The 19,884-nt window shown below is 47.8% G+C and overlaps 1 protein-coding gene across 2 annotated transcripts in view; it reads right to left on the bottom strand.

Annotated features, from left to right (window-relative positions):
* Positions 1-19,884, bottom strand: part of LOC119388886 (uncharacterized) — a 41,285-nt gene that overhangs the window by 6,171 nt on the left and 15,230 nt on the right. For both annotated transcript variants that reach the window (XM_049414841.1, XM_037656257.2), the window contains 3 exons: positions 17,194-17,226; positions 7,407-7,447; positions 3,261-3,323 (listed from right to left, as the gene is read on the bottom strand). In XM_049414841.1, the coding sequence (XP_049270798.1) occupies positions 3,261-3,323; positions 7,407-7,447; positions 17,194-17,226 (137 nt within the window). The remainder of the gene's footprint in view (positions 1-3,260; positions 3,324-7,406; positions 7,448-17,193; positions 17,227-19,884) is intronic.

The following is a 19,884-nucleotide window of genomic DNA, read 5'->3' as shown; positions in this document are numbered from 1 at the left end:
GCTGATAAGCCCCTCGCCCCCAATGACTACGACACCAGCCATGGCTCGACGGCAGTGCGCATGCTCCACGCGTCTGGAGCACATCGACAGAGCGACGTGGACCGCCATGGGAGAGTGGCCGCCAGACTCGTCGCGGAGAGCGCTGTGCCACGCGTGCGTGCGCCCCGCCGGGGCCAAAGGTTAGGGGGCCGGAAGTTTTGTTGTTATTTGCCGAAGTTTGCTTTAACTAATAAATGTTGTTCTAGTTGCCCACGTCTCCGCCGGTGTTCTTTGAAGCAGACAGCCGCGAACCTACATCTGGCGCCCAACGGGAAATCGGCCACGTCTGCTACCAGCAAGGATGGAGGCGGCACTGAACAATCTTCTCAAGGCAGTGGAACGCATCGACATAACAACAGCCATATTCTGCGGGGAGATAGAAAATCTGCTGCCTACGTTCTAAGAAAACAGCGAGTATTTGGGAAGTGTTTCTGTCCACGCCACTATAATCGTCCATCCGCCTCGCCTACATTCCTCGCGTTATTACCGCGGTCCCGGCACTTCCCGGTCACGGACCGCGCGCGCGTTATCAGCCGTGACATAGCATTCTGATAGGAAATTGACGACAGCTGGGTTTTCAGAAGGAAACGTGAGCAAGCTAGATGACGATTATTGTTGCGTGGCAGAAATACTCCACAATTACTCGGTTTTTTCTTAGAGTGTTACGGCGAGGCAAGGGGCGTGGTGCTCCCAGGCTTCGACGGGCGGACGGTGGTTTATCGGCGGTGGGAATCACCGCCGATAAACCCCCTCGCCCCCAATGAATATGGCACGAGCCATGATCCGACGGCAGTGCGCATGCTCCACGCGTCAGGAGGAACATATAAAGAGCTACCGTGGACCGCCATGGGGGAGTGGCCGACAGACTGTCGCGGAGAGCGCTTGTGCACGCGGCGTGCGCCCCGCCAGGGCCAAGGTTAGGGGCCGGAAGTTTTGCTCTTATATTGCCTAACTGCCGAAGTTTGGGTTAACTAATGAATGTTGTTCTAGTTGCCCAGCAGTCTCCGCCGGCGTTCTTTGGAGCAAACAGCCATGAACCTACAGAGGTTTTTCAATTTCTCCTTGCTTCCTTGTCGCTCGGTTCACTGCTGACCAACGCGTTCTTGACGTGCCACACAGCAGTCTCACTCTTGCTGTATGATAAAATTGTTGCCCTCGTCTTCCTCTTCGACTCTTCCCTCTTGCGTGATCGTCCTGCGTCCTTCTCGTCACCGCCAGCGCCCTTCACCGCCCGCCTCGTTCTTTACATTCACTCCCTCGTTCTCGCCTCCATCCTCGACGTCTTCTCTCTGGTCACGCGGGTTTCAGCGTCTGTCTCGCCGCTAACCGCCTTGATTCTGCGTGTTTTCGTCTTCTTATCTTTGGCGGCGCCGTTGTTGCTCTTTTCCCAGTGTTCAGAGACGTCTTCCCTCCTTCTTTCTCCTCAACTCCATCCACTCAACGACCTCCTCTTAATAAACCCGGGACTCCCCAGCCTCTTCATCACCATGAAGGACTCACCGACTTGCTCTTCGCAGTGCTGACTCACAGGTCTCTTCTTCGCCGCCTTGGCAGCCTACGATCTCGTCCTCGACCACTTCCGCTTAATTCCCGCATTCCTTCATCGCTTACGTTCTATTGCACCCCCGTCGTCACCGCACCTCTCCCCATCACCTGGTGCTGCCTCGGGACACGCGTTGCCCGCCTCAGTAGCGCCACCCGCATTCTCGAGCTTCTCATCGGTAGTCTCGGCAGTCCCCGTCTCGACAAGCTGTTATGGTACTCGTCGTCCACCTTCTTGTGCTGGCGAGCCACCTGAATCGACGTCGACGTCATGACACAGCGCCTCAAACATGCCGTCTTCCCCCTCGGTGCCCTTGATTTCCAGCGAGGGAATCCCCGGGGCTGGCGCATACGCGTGAAAACGGCTGGTTGGAGCATTCGACGTTTCATTACCTATTTAATTCACGTCACGATATAAAAAACGTTTACCAGCCCAAGGTAGCGGCGTCCATATGTCTTACGTAAGATGTTCTATACATGAAATCGATTTGAATTATGCACGATCGCATTTCATTAAATTCTTCCCTGCGCACTGCTCGTCACTCCCTGAAAGGATAGTGGCTCTTTATCTTCTTTCCAAATTAAGGGGCAAGATACATCGATTACCTCAAACAGCCTCCGTTTTATGTGGTTCGATCCCACGATCGTGTGAACGGCCGCGTCTCGCGCGAGTGTATATCCCCGTGACTAGGCGTCGGACATGTAATTCGTCAATTACAAGGAACGAGACAAAAAGTGGTCTGGCAACACAGGCATGTATCTTAGTCGCTCCGATGGGAATGGTGCATTGCCTGGGCACGTCGAAGAACCACAGTGACCGCGTCTGTCAAGGTTGATGCGCAGCTTCGACCCTGCCGTGCAGGTCTGGATCACGGGGCGTGCAGAGGCAGCCGCCAAGGAGCAGGGGCTCCTGGCCGACTAGCCGTCGTCGCCTCCCACAATCGAGGAACGACTGGTTTTCATTAAAAAGGTTTGTTCTCTCTCTCTCTCTTAGCAATTTTAGTGTCTGTTTCTTATGGGCCTAAGGAAGGCAACTTTTTACAACTTGATTTTAAAATAGTTTGCTTTCGAAAACTGCCGTTAGGCGTAATGCTGAGAACAGAGAAAACTTATTTGAGGGATCTTTAGACTCAGGATGGCGATTGCTGGTCATGGATGGAAATATTCTGCTAGATACCGCTACCGATAATTTTAGACTTTTGTTGCTCAAGTACCATTGCTCGATAGCCTACTTTCTTTGAAACACGAGTCTATGAATAACCATTTCACATTGTATCTACAATTCAAGCGCTTCATCCATTTAATATTTGTATGCACTTCGACTCACAGCTTGCCACAAAAGCACTCAGTAAATTTAGGAATTGCGCAAATTATTAAACCGGAAGGCATGAACCACGAATACAAAGATGGCAAAGAAACGGTCTACAGGCAACTACTATTATTGCTTATTTGATGTTTATTGAAAGTGTAAGTCAACAGACTAATGAGGTTTTATTAATTTTATGGCTACTTGTAATATTGGCACTCGTCTAAACCTCTAACTCTTCAATGTACAATACAGCAAACACCTTCCTGCAAAGTGTTAGGAAATTGTTTGCTATCTCTACTGTAATGTCCAAAGATAAAGTAGGATACATATATATATATATATATATATATATATCTACAGGTATACTCACCACGCAGGGCATGGTGTCGTTCAGGACGAGGCCACAAGGTGTTGTACAGTTGAGTACCAAAGACTGAAAGAGGAAACACGTATTTCATGATCGATACAAGAGCATAATGGTTTACGTGGAAAACCTAATTTTTACAATATAAACATATGTCAAAATTATATTTGCTACGTTTTGTGACGCGACATATTACTCCACAGAAATATTGCAAATCATTTCTGCCGAATCCGCAAGGTGGCGGAAAGCTTAAAACAGGTAAATTAACGAACGCCCGCTTGCAGCGAGAAGCCACTCGGAAATCCATGCGAATTTCTCAGAAAGAAAGCTTATTAGTTCAAGAAAAATTCGTCCTGTTGCGGGATCGAACTCGCGATCAAGGCCTTTCTGGGGTGGTCGCTGAGGAATCTGTATGAATTTCCTGGTGCTTTCGTGCTACAAACGGCGCTTCAAGTTGTCGATGAATTCGCCCTCGCGCTGCCAACTGATAGCTTCCTCGTTAGCTCATTTAGTAGAGCGACCGCCCCGGATAGGCGTCGGTGCCGGGTTCAATCCCAGGACTGGGACGAATTTTTGGCAACTAAGAAGCTTTCTTTTGAATTTTCTTGTGGCTTCGTGGCACAAACGGGTGGTTGCCCCTTTCCCTTTCGTAACTGCAGAGAAATACTTCCCACACATTTACTTTCCTAGCCGCCTGTGACGGAGAAGCAATGGCTCGTTTAGAACGGACAGACATCTAGCAGTGGTTAATACGTATTGTTACAAGCTTGAGTGATAAACCATAAGTGTTAGCATATTTTTACGCATCTTCCAAAGGCTCCATGCGCATAATGCGAGTGCGCGTTTTTGAATCCGAAGCATTTCTTTGCGAACCATAGTCTCTTTTACCTTTTCTATCTATCTATCTATCTATCTATCTATCTATCTATCTATCTATCTATCTATCTATCTATCTATCTATCTATCTATCTATCTATCTATCTATCTATCTATCTATCTGTCTGTCTGTCTGTCTGTCTGTCTGTCTGTCTGTCTGTCTGTCTGTCTGTCTGTCTGTCTGTCTAGCCGCCTGCATCTGGGCGCATCCATGGTCGTCTCGTTAACTGCGCACATGCTAAAATTGGTATAGGAGGACTTGAGCGTACGACGAACACAAAAATTCGGCAGATCCCACACGTTGGGGGAATCGGTTTCATGCGAAGCAGTCATCGAGTACTATGCTGTATTTTATGGATATTTCGACAACATTTGCGCTTTTATGGATATGTCGACAACATTCGAATGTCGACAATATTCGCGCTTAAAGGGTAACCTATTATTGCGACGTAACGTCAGCCCTCACGTTAGAGTACATACGTCAATATTATCGAAACTAAGTGCACTTTATGCTGCAATCATGTGATTATCACGCGTACCTTTCGTTAATGTATTCCACAGGGGTCGATCAATGCTTCAACATAGGTTGCTGAATCATCGGAATACAAATGTAATGTTCATTACACTGCTACCAAAGCGGAGCAAACACTGGAAGCACAGACATTAATCTAATGTGACGCCTGTGTCGTAGGAGTACATATCTAATGTTTATTGCTTTCTTGTAAAATTACATAGCCAGCACCGAAACCACAACTGACGTTGCACCGGCGTTACGCCTGCATAGGCAGTTTTTCCAAACCAGTTTATAGACCTGACGTGGCTCTGTGGTAGAATGCGTGATTGCCACGCAGAATGTTAGTGTTCGATTCCTGCTGGGATTCTAATTTTTATTCTTTCGAATCGTCGGGTCAACGCTGCCGATGTCGCTTAACACTTTCGCATTTAAATTACCAATGTCTGTTCTCGCCGTTCCTGGGTAGATATAACTGTCAATCACCTGTGGCGTATACCCGTACACTGCGGCCCGTGGTATACGGGTAGTGCTACACGTGTCTGGAGGAAAGGTTTTGATGACGTATGCGACAGGATTTTCACGTTATTCCTGTCATCACCCGACAGTTATATTCGCCAAATCTCTTACCCTCCCATGCCAATCTTGGTCTACACCAAGTTAACGAGGCGATTATGAAAGCACCCAGACGTAGGTGGCTAGATAGATAGATAGATAGATAGATAGATAGATAGATAGATAGATAGATAGATAGAAACGCTCCAATTTCCATAGTTTCGCTATGAAATGCTTCGCATGTAATAAATATGTCATGACACCAATAACGTGACATTGCGGTCGCGTAGGTCAGGACACTATTGCACTCAGTCACGTGTGGCCCCTACCAGCTTACCATGAGCTATGGAATGCGAGTATAGACGATTTTCCGCAGCTGGTTTGTTCAATGAAAACTAGATGGCGCCACCGCACTGTGGCCGTCCCCCTACCGTGGCCGTCTTCATGGCCATCCCCCTGCCGTGGCCTTTCGCAGTGCTCCTAAATATGTCTCCATCCGCGTCGCGTCGTCTGCTCGGCGTTCCCATAGCGTCTGCGCGCACGCGAGTAAAAGCGAGCAGACGGCAGCGCCGGAAAAGTAAACGTGGCGGCACCTGTGGATGCAGTTTCCTTCCGCCTCGAATTTATCACGTCGTCGTCCTGCGCAGTGTGGCCCGTAATTTCAAAACCTACGCATTTATTTGCTTTATATTCGCGTCCTGAAGCTTCGAGAGCAATGTTCTCGTCGGTATTTTGCAGTGTTTCCAAGATTCATTCTCATACTGCCGGAGGCAAGGCTTAGCAGGCATGGCTAAATAAACGCAGCTGATCGCAATAATAAGACAAAGCATACCTGACGCTTTTTCTCCAGCGTGAGCTGACTCAAAGCGATGGCCGATTTTGCCATTCATTTATTGCTGGGAGGACAACGGGCAAGTAGCAAGCGCCAGTTCGGATCGAAGCGGGCTGTCGCGTCTGCATGGGTGCTGCCATGTTGGCTTGTAACCCCAGCTACTGGCGGTTGCTAATACAACAATTAAAGGCATACACCATAAATGCGAAGTAGATTAAACATATCGCTTATCGTTGTGGCGTGGTACGTGCCAAACAAACGCAAATGTCTCAACGTTTTCAACTTTCAGGCGATTACATGTAGAACTATGTTTTGCTGCGCAAGCATGTGACTTGTTTACACCCTGCTGCAACCAGCTTGTGTGGTACGGCCACGGCCGCATCGCTGGCCCAATGCGTTGGCTGGGGCAAATGGCTGGGGGAAGGCCAGTTACGATCACGTGATCAAACATGGCAGCGCCCGTGCGCCGCTGCGGAAAATCGTCTATAGGCCACTGTTCATTCAGAGTGTATCAACTCGAGAACGTCGAGAGCAGATTGTGGAAATATTAACGCGCTAGCGCTAAGGTCCCCGTGTCGCTGAAAATTCGGTGGTGGCGTCGGCATCATTGCCGGTGGGCGATACATCAGATGGGCTACAAGAATAAAACACACGTTTCGAGCTGAAATTTGAACCCAGGCATTTTGTGTGGCAGTCCCGTAAATTCTACCACAGAGTGAAGGCAGTGGTTCAAACTGCATCGGATAAAGACCTTGTAATGATGTAATGTCGGAGCAACGTCAATTGTGATCGCAGTGTAGGCAATACGCCTTGATAACAATGCAATAAATATTGAAATTTACGTCTGTACTTCTATTACTTAAGAAGCAGCAGTCAGCCGCTGCTCGTCTCCGCAGGAATACGCCAACCAATGCTGCTCGCACTTCATTTTGATAAATGAGACATGTGGGCTGTTACCTGAGTGCCGAAGTTATGTGTGAGCGTATGCTAATCATCGGGTGCCAGTACAGTCGGCGTGCCTAGTAAGCCCACGATATGCTACTCGAAGTGCACCAAGGCGTTGATCCAACTCGCAACTCTTATCTCAAAGCAAAAAAAAGCAATATGGCAATGCTAGTACTCTCTTACTGCTTCGCTTAACATCAACTCCCAGCAGACGCGAGACCTGCCGGATTTTTTCTTTTTTTTCTCTGCTCGGAGCGACATGGAACAGCACTAAATGCATATCTGAACGTGGTATGTGCACGTAGTTCTTTTTAGAAAACTAGTGCTTGTAACGTTTCAAGAGGAGAGAGTCGGAAAACAAAGTGCTAGGTGAGTAAATACACGGGTGTGCGTATAGTAAACTTTATCTATTGAAACATCTGAATATACTCACACTGTTCTCTCCGGTATTGAGTGTTTCATATGGGCACCAGTCTGAAAACGATAAAGATTAAACATATTCTTATGTTGCAATCTTGAACACAATCTCGCGTCGTATTTCTTTTTAGGAGAACATTCGTCTGGCTCACGACTTACGACCTTCTGTTGCCTTTCCTTCCCGGTACTTTTTTGTTTTTTCAGAGCACTTCAACGTAATAAATTTCATTAGTCTGGTTGTAAAATTGTGTCTTTGCCACCAGCACAATATTTTACTTTTTATTGACTTCTTTACGATGTTCTTATCGTGTACAATAAGCAACCAATTTGATTAGCGCTGAAGATGGCCGGCATTACTCGAATTTCATAGTCCAATATAATGCTACAACGTACTATCGTGCTCAATATGGCCTGCATCACGCCAGCGCGTGGCCAAGCGCTCTGCAAGGCGGGGGCCCTCGCTTCGTTTTGCCCTGCGGTGATATCAGCTTCGAAAAGCACCCCATCTCCCGCTAAAGGGGACCATGAGGTGATGCGAAGCAGCGTTTCGGCATGTAGAGCCCGCATTTCAGAGGGGGAGGGAAGAGATGGAGAGGGGGAGGGAAGAGAGGGAGAGGGGGAGGGGGAGGAGAGATTGGAAGTGGTGAGGGTGAGGGGAAGAGGGAAAGGGGAGGGCAAATGGGAAGTGGAAATGGGGAGGGGAGATGGAGAGGAGGTGTGTGGAGAGGTCTTGCGCATGCGCAGTAAGGGTGGTCACGCCGCACACCACCACCGGATTGAACTCCGCTATAAGATGCTTCACATCTAAAAAGCAAGCTAGTGGGGGCGATGCGCGCTCGCACGAGCAGCCAAACTCTCTCCCGATAACTCGAAAATATGCCATCATCGGCGCAACTGTACAACTTTGCAGGGCGCTCGGCAAGGCGCTCGCGTGATGTAGCTCATATTGAGCGCGATAGTACTGTCGGTCGCAAACGTCCGCAGAATCTGCAGCGTGTGGCTGGGAGAGGAAAAGCTACATTGCTGTGCCATCTCCCGTCACACGGCTTCTTGTTGAGACTATCGGTCGTGGCCTCCGCGATTAGCTCCGGAACGCCGCGTTGGCTGATCCCTCCTGATCATCGCACCATCATAGGAATCGGTATATGACGAAAGTGAACCATGCCTTCATATGATTAGTTGATTAGTTAGTGTACATTCATGTAAGAGCTTTCACAATTTGTATTGGTGTTTGGCAGCTATTGGGGGCGAGGAGTTACGGAGCCGCCTTCTATCGGACGCGCCTCGATTGTATGTTAGGTAGGATACCTCCGGCGCGCTCGCTATAGGTTTTGCTCTCGGCGCTTTACAAGAACAACTCGCGGAAGCCCTCCAGGACATTTCTGTAAGCATGTTTCAAACGAAATATGTTCTTTACTGTCAAAATATTAAGTTTGGACGAGCAGAAAGCACAATATAGTTTACAGTGGCTATTTCTTTGCAGAAAAAAGTCACTGTGTCACCGCAAGGGCGAAGCAATAAATGCGATAGCAACAAATTGTAGTGTTACACGAAGTGAGGCTGGCAGCTAACAGTTTTGTATCCGATTTCACGTAACTAGAAAACGCTGGTGTAAGAGAATACGGCCGCTCCAGGGAGAGATGCTCTCCGCATAGTCACTTCGCGTCGAGAGCGCAGCACGTAGAAGGGTATACGAGCCGCCCGCTGTGATGGCTTTCGAGATAGCGCGCGCGCCAGCGATCGCGACCGCGCCCTTAGATTGAAAGTTCAAAGCGGATGCTCGCGCGACAAGCTCCTCCTCCCCCGCCCTCCACTTCGTGTCTTTTTTTATGGTCGTTAAAGACGGGCGGGGCGTTTTCTGTCTGCATTGATGGCAGGCCTCCCGAGCGGGGTGACATTATTGCGTGCACCCTCCGAGCGACGAAAATAGGCCGGCTCGTTTGATCTCTGCTTCGGCCACGTTCGTCGCGCCCACTCGCGCGCTTTTACCAGCGGTAGAAGATACAATGCGCGGGGGGATCTTACCAATTTTGACTTCATTCCAGAAGGACATGATGGCGACAGCGACGACAACGGCGACGGCAAAACCCCGTGGAGACTGTTCATATAATTTCTATCGCAATAAAACGGAGCGCCCGCTTCACGCGGTCACCGCGATGGAGACCCCTGGGACGGGTTCTTGCGTGAAAGGTAGTCAGTCGCTGAGTAAAAGCTATGTGAAATATCTTGTTGAAGCAGACAGCTTGTATAACCAATGGAACATAGCAGAAAGAAGCCTCAAGCCAACGATCGCACGGGTTCGCGGTGATGGACGGTGCATATGCATATATGAGCGTCTCCATATATGTTTGTACTTGCGGTTTCGTTTTCGCTACGAGCGGGTTTTGGCACCGCGCCGTGAACTTCATGCCGCAAAAAAATCACAGCATATCCACGGAGTGAATGATGATGAGTGGGCGAAGCTGCGGAGGTTCATCGGTAAACCGTGAATCTTCCGTGAATTCTGCCCAGTACATCATCACCCACGTGAGATCGGGCGCGTTTATACTAAAGGTTCGATGAGTTATGACGACTTGCAGCTCACTTTAATTTTACATGTACGCTGTGAATTTTCATTGTTTAGAAAACCATTGCTTTAGAAAACATCTGGCGTCTTTCGTTAAGCAGCTGGCGTCTTTTCGTTTTGCTTTAGAAACATCTGGCGTTCTTCCCTTTTGCTTTTACAAAACATCTGGCGTCTTTCGTTGGTTTATTTCATCAATCAACGGCGTTTTGAACAAAATTTTTATTGTTTAATCACGCACAGGAGAAATCTCACCAGGCACTACCTTGGAGGTAAAGAATGGCTGCTAATGGGAATGAGAGACAGAAGAAGTCGGCTTTTAGCTACCGCTGCGAATTTTTTATTGTTCAACAACGCACAGGAAAAATCTCCCACCGGCACCACCTTGGAGGTCAAAGCGTAAGGCTGGTTACGCACTGCGACTACGACTACGAGGGACGAACGGGTGCCGCCTTAAGGAGCTTCGCCCCTAAATGAGAATTTGTGAGTGCACAAGCAACTATTATAGGACGGACGCTATCAGATCAGTTCAAGAACAATTTGATTACATGTACGACTCCGGCGCGCCTACGGCAACTTGTGATGCGCCGTTCAGACGATTGAAATTTTTTTGTGGTCTAAATTCGTGTACGTTTCAATATCAATTGACAAGGTGCCTCGGATTGCATATCGACCGGTATTCTCAGCGAGCAATTGCCGCTGCTCCTGTTCCTTATTTCAGTGCTCTCGTTTCGTTTGGTGCTCACACAAAGCGTGAGCAAATGCGACGCCTTTTTAATATACTCGTTATTTATCATTCCCTTTGCATTCCAGTTAACTTGCCGCACTCTGCCGAGAAGAAATTCAGAGGCCAAAGCTTCACCACTGAGAGATTGCTGGTGAAACGAGAAGCGGTGTACGAGGCCAAGCATGTAGGAGCATGCAACGCCAAGGAAAAGAAAAAAAATGGAGTAGCTTTCGCCGGACTTGTGCTGCAAACGTCGGCTGTGAACAAAGACCCACATGAACTTCAAATAGCCATGAAAGCAAGAGAACATATTGTAAGCACCTGCAGCTGCTAAACGGGGTGACAACAACGCGTAAAGGGTAAAATGCAAAATTTTATGGGCAGCATTACTTGGCGAGTTGCCCAGCACTTCGTGGCAGCAGTGTCTTGTCTAACGCAAACTGCGCGGCATCATTCCTACACAAATAAATAAAGCTCCAAGAAAATACATGGGGTTGCAAAGGCCCAACTTGAGTTTGAGAGCGGAACAAATAAATATGGGCTTGTTAGCACGTAGTGTTTGTGTCAGGAGAATGCAAGCTTGACCTAAAAGGAATGTTATTGCCAACATAAATGCAGCACACATCAGCCGCAGCATTTGACTCGCTCGCAGTGTACATCCACCAGCAAACGTCGTGTAGCTTATCATGGCGAAAGCCTTAGTTGCCTCATCGAACGGGAAGATTGACCGTGGGCGTCCCGCTTCGGCCGCGTCAACACGAGTGATGCAGAAGATCACCATCACGTGGTGACGTCACCATATGGCGTCTCAAATCACCAAACCTTTTGACGCCATTATGACGTCACCATGACGCCACATAACGTGAATCATATTATAAAGCATTCACACAACATGGTCACTTTGCACAGCATCCGTGATTGATGGGTCGATCACGGAGACAGTTAAAAACCGCGTTAGGTACAGAAAGCTCTTCTAGAGGACGGGGGAGAAATAATACATCGACTGACAAGAAGAAAGAGCAGAAGATGGCTTTCGCCTTTCAGTTATCTTAGGGAAACGCTTAATGGACCTTGTGAGTTTTTTAATCCAACGTATCTAAACAAGGACTTAAAGGGACCGGCAACCGATTTTTCTCGATCCAGTTTTTTACGGCGGCATAGAAAGCTCACCATTCGTAGTGTCAGTAGCTGCAGTGGCTAATCCTAAAAGCGCGTGGTTATTTTACTAGCAGTATTTCTCGATCTGAAAAACTCCTGAACTGTACGTAGATTTCTTCCAGCATCGCTGTGAATGCCGACAGCCCTCCTCACATTATGCTCAAGGTTTTGCTTTCACGGGAGTATGTGAAACTGTGGTTAACCACCTTCGCATTGAAATTTTAGGCCGTTTTGGAATATAAAAAGCAGGTAGAATACGTTTTCCGAGCGCTCGTCCTCACGTGAGATCTCTTTAGCGCCTCGCGAGCTGGGCGCTCGTGGCCTAGCCGTCCACGGTTTCAAGTGGATGCCCCCACGTTGACACCTAGTGACACATCTCCATCCCGAAGACTAACGTCCACGGTAATGATTTAACCCTTGTGGTAGCTTCGGTAGCTGACATCCACCGGGCTACACACCATATCGTGGATACCGCGCAAGGGTGGTGTCCACAAGCGCATAATAAACACTGGTACTCGATGTGCATTCATTTAAATCGTGATTTGACGAGAGAAGCGCAAAAGTGTGTGCACCCCAGTAATTAGATAACCTACGCCTGTGCTCACGTATATACCACACAGCGCTTCAGGTATGCGGGAAATAGAGTTCCTAGCTTCAGCTGTGAATGCTGAAAGGCGTTCCGCTTCCCGGTAGCATGGCTTGCGCAGCACCACAGCACTCACTGTGCGATATTCGTCCGTCGACGTAGTTACCTTTCTGTGCCGCTTTATGCGAAACGCAGCGTTCTTACGTATGCAACACCGTTACGGATGCTATACACGCTGTACTAAAGCTTGCTAAAGTGCGCCAAGAGCCTTGTTGGGCTGAAACTGCCGAAGCGCTCCCTGTCGGCGCTCGTTAGTGTCATGATGCAGTACTCCACCGCTCCCAGACAGCGCTAACGTCCCCGCCAACCAAGATCACTGGGAGAAAGAGAAGGTGTGAGAGATATAAGGCGTGTTTGTGAAACCTCGCGCATGTGCGATGGTAGCGCAGTGAGTAGAACGCTGGGCACCTATCGTCGTGGACCCAGATGTTGTGGGTTCGAGTCCGAGGTCATACACTTCAACAAAAGTTTTCTACGAATTTGTCTTTGTCATCTTTTGTGTGCAATTTACCAACATAACTCCGTCACGGAAGCGACGTCAGTGAAGTCTTATTGGACCCCAGCACAAAACACTTTTCGTGTTAGAAAGATTTTTTTTGTAAGCTGTCTGCTACATGGGGACGTTCGAGTCTAGGGGAGGTGGTTTACGTGCCTTCACCTAGACGGCCAGCAAAAATCCTGTCTTTGGCTTATAAAGGTAGCTGACTGAGAACAAGTGAAAAAAATACGTTTTTGCACAGGGTCACTCAGACTCAGGCTCACCGAAATTTTTTCATCCGTACTCACCCATCGGACCCAATATCACCAATGTTCAGTTTTGCAGGGCTCGCTGTAAATCAGACCCGGCAAACTCCGACTCAATTGCTTTTTCTTAAGCTCACTCTGACTGAGGCTCTTCAAACGTCTGCTCAGCGAGGCTCATTCTGACACAAAATAATCAATATTATATTGAAATGTCACCTAGACTTACCAAAATTCTGCTCCACCGTGCTGGCTCAAGTTCAATGTGACCAGTATTCTGCTCAGCAGAGCTCTTTCAAACCTAGACTCAACAAAAACCTGATCAGCCAGGCATTCTCGCGCTCAGACTCACTAAATTTTGCTCAGCTGGGCTACCTGGGATTCGCTCTTTAACATCGGGTACTGGCGTTTGCAGGTGGGTAACGCCATGAAGAAGGAGAGCGCAAATGCTGCTCAACGGCGCAGAAGAGCCGAGAAGCTTATCTCATCGGATCCCGAAGTAGTTGCCTGGCAATTAGCGGTTCAGCGTACGAAGAACGAACAAAGGAAGGCTAATAATCCTAAACAATCTGGAAAGCTAAGAATAATCAGCTGAACTTTTTCTAACGCTACGTATATCCTGGTATAGCTGACTAAGCCACTGCAATTTTTTAAGTGCAGTAGCTGTGTGCACATCATGGGCTTAGCAGGCACGTCGACAACACTAGCGCGTAAAGGGTAGCTTATGGTGCGACGTAACATCAGCCCTCACATTATAGTACATAGGTCAGTAGTATCGAAACTAAGACTTAGTGCACTTTATGGTTTGCAATCATGTGAGTATCTTACGTAACTTTTGTCAATGTATTCCTACGGGTTCGAGCAATGCTTCAGTATAGCTTGCTGAATCACAGGATAAAAATGTAATGTTTATTAGACTGGTATAAAAGCGGAGCCAGCACTGGAACCACAGAAGTTAATCCGATATGACGTCTTTACCGTAGCAGTACATATGTGGTGTTTATTGCTTTCTTGTAAAATTCCTCCTTAACTTGTAAAATCCTTAACTTGTCAAATCGCCTCCTTAGTTCAGACCAACATTGGCATGGAAGAGTAAGAGGATTTGACGAATATGATTGTCTGGTCTTGACAGGCGTAATCTAGAAATCCGGTCGCATACTTCATCAAACGCTTTCCTCCAGACACGTGTCCACACCCGATTACGACAGGCCACGGTGTACAGGCATGTGCCCCAGGTGACTGACATATTATATCTACCCATGAATGGCGACTACACACATTGCTAAACTAAATGCGAGAGCGTTAAGAAAAACCGACATCGGCAGTGCTGACGCGATGAATTCATAAAATAAACATTAGAATTCCACAGAAATCGTAATTTTATTGAGTTCACAAAATTAGCGTGAAAATGACACCCAGATGTCTCAATGCCTCGGTGTAATCCATGTCGCCCTTCTCTTTGAGAATTTTTTGCACTGCCCAGTTCAGTTTCGACATACCTTAGTCGGCCTTATTTACGTATTCCACCACGTAAGCGGCACACGCGTACGTGTTAAGCACTATCTCAATATCCATGTTTAAATGTAGGATGGACGCCACCCATGGCTAAAAGTAATTCACCCACTTTTGCTGCACGGTGCGGGGTAGCATGAGGGTGGGGCAAAGAGTACCCGCTCGGAGAACCTAAGTGTACACTGCCTTGTCCATGACACCATGATGTTCCCCAGAAATGCGCCATTGAATTATAGTTGGTCTTTTCCAGGGCCTTGTGCATGGCTTGGTACTTGTTTCAGAGGCTCTCCATGTGTTTCTTCAGCACGGCGACGGCGCTCAACGCAGGAAGGGGTACCTAAGGGCGCCTTCGACCAACTCACGTCTTCTTCTTTGCTTGTCCAGTTCCTATAACACAGACTTCGTTTTCGTTGGACAAGGCAGTGGGGCTTGCCCAGTCCCTGTGACACGTACTTGTTGGCGCGATTACGCCACCGACGGCGACCCCGCTCAACGTAGGAACGGCGCCTAAGAGCTGCCACGATACTGACACGATAACCATGTACATAGATGTGGAACACAAGAAGTGGGACGACATCCTACCTTACGTCACATTTGCGTACAACACGACTCGTCAGGAGACCACTCCGAATACACCCTTGAGCCTCATTTACGACCGTAAAATTACTACAACATTAGACGCATGCTCCCTCACGAAAACGACGGCAATGAGACGGATGCTGAAGAGTTCACACAGGAAGCAGAAGAAGCTAGACAACTTGCTAGGTTGCACACAACACACTACGACGCCAGACACTACAATCTCCGGTACAGACCCGTCAACGTAAGCAACAAAGTGTGGGTCTGGACACCTATTCGTCGGCTGGGCTCTCCGAAAAGCTGTTGCGAAGGTACTTCGGACGTTACGCAGTACTGTGACGCGTCAGTGACGTCAACTGCGAGTTTTTTCCGGACGGCTCTCAGTGTTTAAAGCGCCAAAGACGTTCGTCAGAAATTGTTTACGTGCTTTGGATGAAGCCATACTTTCAGTGACTAAGAGCTCAGTTTTTTACCTTGCATCCTGAACTTTTCATTTTGGGGCGATTTATACTTAAAGGGGGAATAATGCCGCGCGTCTGTGTCAGTCGCGACGACAGAGAAGCAGCGCGAGTTTTCTTGGCCCAGCGCAGGGACGACGAAGACGTTGCAATCTTTTCAACGATTGATAAAGTGCATTTTTTGGTGGTTCTCCGTGTGCTTTTCGGTCCCACGTTGTTACAATATGTACTTCTACGATACACGCGTCATATCAGATTAACATCTGTGGTTCCAGTGTTGGCTCCGCCTTTATAGTAGTGTAATAAACTTTACACTTTTGTTCGTTTGATTCAGCAAGCTATATTGAAGGATTGCTCGACACAGAGGAATACATAACGAAAGTTACGTATGATATTTACATGATTGCACATAAAGTGCACTTGGTTTCCACAATACTCACGTATGGGCTCTAACGTGAGCGCTGACGTTACGTCAGACCATAGGTTACCTTTACACGCCAATGTTGTCGACGTGCTCGGTAGGCCAACAATATGCACACAACCACTAAACTTACAAAAAACACGTCGATCCACCTCGTAACGCTTCGCTCAAAGCCAAAAAAATGCAGCATAGGACTACTCGCTGACTGCTTCTCATGACACCGATTCCCACAAAGCGTGGGATCTGCCGAATGTTTTAGCCGAACAGCCTGTTGCTGCAAACTATCATGGCATTTATGCCATGATAGTTTTCAGCAACCTCGTTGGTGTGCGTAGCCTTTGGCGTAATTCGTTGTGCGTAACTCGTTGGTGTGCGTGAATTCGTTGGTGTGCGTAACAAAGTCCACCTTTTCTCTGCTACCTGCTCATTCTTTCGCTGCACGGTGGCGCATATCACACCTGAACAGTTATCACTCGCGTAGAACGCTCTATGTGCCCGACTGACAGGAGGGGCAACCACACCTGCGCAAGCACAGGTAAGAATTTGTGCCGAATTTCATTTCAGCCGCTATGCGTCCTTTCAGTTGACTGTCGGCGTTTGTGTCGTCTTCCTCTCGTCGCTTGTGTCCGCTATGCACACCTTGCATTCTTTAAGATGAATCCTTACGAGCTAGCGCAGTTTTCTGTCACTCCCTACAAAGCATTGCCTAACCCGGAGCAGAGCAAATGTGATTTTGCTTTTCACCCCCTTAGTGTTACCGCCCGAAATATTAGTAATGAACTAGTGAAAAAGAAAGAAACGAGTCTTACACAGAATCTCGCAACCTGCGTATACAAGTCGCAACATGGATGACACAGTAAACAGAATACAAATGCAGTCAGAAGAGCCATCCTACGCGCATTCATCAGACAATTTCAGAGATCTCACCCACTATCACAACGACATATCTTTATGCCTCTAAGACGAAACAGTCTAAAATTATTTGAGTTCCAACATACCTTCATATGACACTTCTCCCAGCTCTTCAGAGTCTGCAAGTGAAGTATTCGAAGTAAGAGAGTCAAAGTTTTGGTAAAATCAGTATTCGTTACTCAATATAGCGCATTACCTATTTAGGTTACGAAAGAAGGAAATTTTGAGGGCTCGTTTCTTTGTTTGGCTCAACCTTCATGAAAACCAGCAGATAATGACGCCAAGGAACATATAGGGGGCGTTAATTGTGCTGTTTTTAGTCTATTGCAGAAACAGTCATATAGATGTGAACAAAGTAAAGTGGACGAAAATACAACATGCCGCTGCCAGGGACCGAACCTTGAACAGTTATAAAACAAGGAAAACGCAACGTGCATACAGTTCCCGAGAATACACGCAATCTTGCATGTGAATTCCCCTCTTTTGTTAAGCCCTAAGAGGGACATGATATCAGGCACTTGTTTATTTTATTTCCAGCTATAAATTGTCATTGAAACTTGCCGTCAGCAGAAGACAAGAACAACGATTCACCGACGCTTACGATACTCCTAATGCGAATTCTCAACGCATCTTCGTGATGGGGCAAGGCCAACTGTGTCTGAAGTTTCGGCTTTCCACATGGTATCGACTACACCATAAATCATAATTTTTGTGAAGTAGGACAGCACCCACTAAGCCAAAATGAGTCTTTCTCCGGGCAAGCAAGGTACCCAATACACATATGTAAGGTATTATGGGCAGTTTGTTGAAGCTGCATGCGACTGATGACGATGAATAATTATGGCTGACCATTTTGCAGTGGGCGGGAAGCATTCAACCACACATTCGTTGCGGATTACCATTGTGTGATGAATGGGTATTAAATGCGAAGCATTCCTTAGCGAACCTTTGGCACTTTGAGCGTTTCTATCTACGTATCTATCTATCTATCTAGCCGCCTACGTCTGGGTGCTCTCATGATCGCCTCCTTAACTTGGTGTAGACCACAATTGGCATGAGTGGGTAAGAGGACTTGACGCATGTGACTGTCGGGTCATGACATGAATAACGTGAAAATCGTGTCGCGTATGTCGTCAAACCCTTTCCTCCAGACATGTGTGGCACATACCCGTTTGCCACGGGCTGCGGTGTAGGGTATGCGCCACATGTGATTGACAGTTTATATCTACCAGGAACGGCGAGAACAGACGATGGTAGCTTAAATGCGAGAGCATTAAGAAAAACTGACATTGGTAGCGTTGACCCGACGAATGGAAAGAATAAAATTAGGATCCCAACAGGAATCGAACCCAAGCATTTTCGCGTGGAAAACAGGTATTCTGCCACAGAGCCACGCCAGGTGCATAAACAGATACCACGTACCGTGAGAGTCAATGTTATGCGAAGCACGCGGCGGGAAGGTGACTGTGGCGTAATTTTTGTTACTGAGCGAAATCAGAGGCAAGGCGTGCTAGTGAACGCTACGTTTTTTTTTTTTGCGAACTATGTGTCAGATACGTAGATTTCTATTGCGTCTAAGCCGAAATATGACCACTGTATCTGCGATGGGAGCTTCAACTGAGCGCTAAACAGCTTAACGTCACCGCCACTGCGCTACAACGGCTGGCCAATATCACCTGCACCCTCACCATCATCATCACACTATTTTGATAATTGCGCAATGATTGGGTGGTTTAAACCTTCCCACCGACTGCAAAAGTCTCAACCGTAATTACTCACTGTCCTCATCATATCGTCATCATTGGCAGTCACACAAACTTTGCAGCTGCTAGGCGCGCATATTGCCTTAAAGACGCGTAGTAGGCGCTTCGCTACTTCGAAAAAATGATTTATGGCGTAGTGGTTTTAGTAGAGTTTCTGTAAGAGACAGATTTTCGGTTGGCGACGGCATGGTTCGCGAAAACCCGTCGCTGGCGATCAGCTGTATACGATGTGCACATTTTCTTCTGCCGCCACATTGCCGATTTTTCTAATTTTTTTGTAGCACATTCTTTGCAGACCACAATGAACACTTTGTTTCGATCTTTCCAGTCAGTAGAGTTCTGGAGACACCCCGGCAGAGGTGGTGGCGGCTATCCTGCCTCTGCACAAGCCAGTTTTGGAACGCGCCAAACACGGACGCAGCCAGAATTTATTCGGGGGTGGGGTCAGGAGTCAACCACCTTTCATGCATGTTTCGTGAGGTGTGCTTTTATGTGCGCGTCTGGATATACACAGCATGCCGTCATGTTTCGCATAAAATCCAAATCGAGAACATCGCCCGCGCCTCGTAAAGCACGCGAGCGCTCTGAACGAACGCGGCTAAAGCACAACTGAAACGAGCCGGCCATCTTCGTCGCACAAAAGGCGCATGTGGTAACATCGCTACGCGTGCGAGGCCTGTCGTCGATGGCTCCTCCAAGCAGAGAGGGAAACGCCCTGCCCGTCTTTCATTGGGCGAAAAATCATCAACGGGTGTTGATGCGGCTGGGGGCTGTGTTGCTTGAGCAGCAAACTGCGAACTTGTGAAAAAGGGCGCGGTCACCTCTCGCGACCACGCCCTTTTGATGTATGTTTTATGCGTGCTGCGCCCTACTGCTGTAGGTCGTGATAGCGTGTGCTATCACGACACACAGAACTGTCGCGACACGCTCGCTATCGGTAGACGGCTCGTATACCCTTATATCGGTTGTGTTCCCACGGTTTACTTCGCGCTAAGACGGCATACAGCACCAGTA

Source organism: Rhipicephalus sanguineus, chromosome 4, assembly GCF_013339695.2.
Source record: "Rhipicephalus sanguineus isolate Rsan-2018 chromosome 4, BIME_Rsan_1.4, whole genome shotgun sequence".
NCBI lineage: Eukaryota > Metazoa > Arthropoda > Arachnida > Ixodida > Ixodidae > Rhipicephalus > Rhipicephalus sanguineus.
Note: the sequence above shows the minus strand (reverse complement) of the source record. Positions and strands in the feature narration are given on the sequence as shown.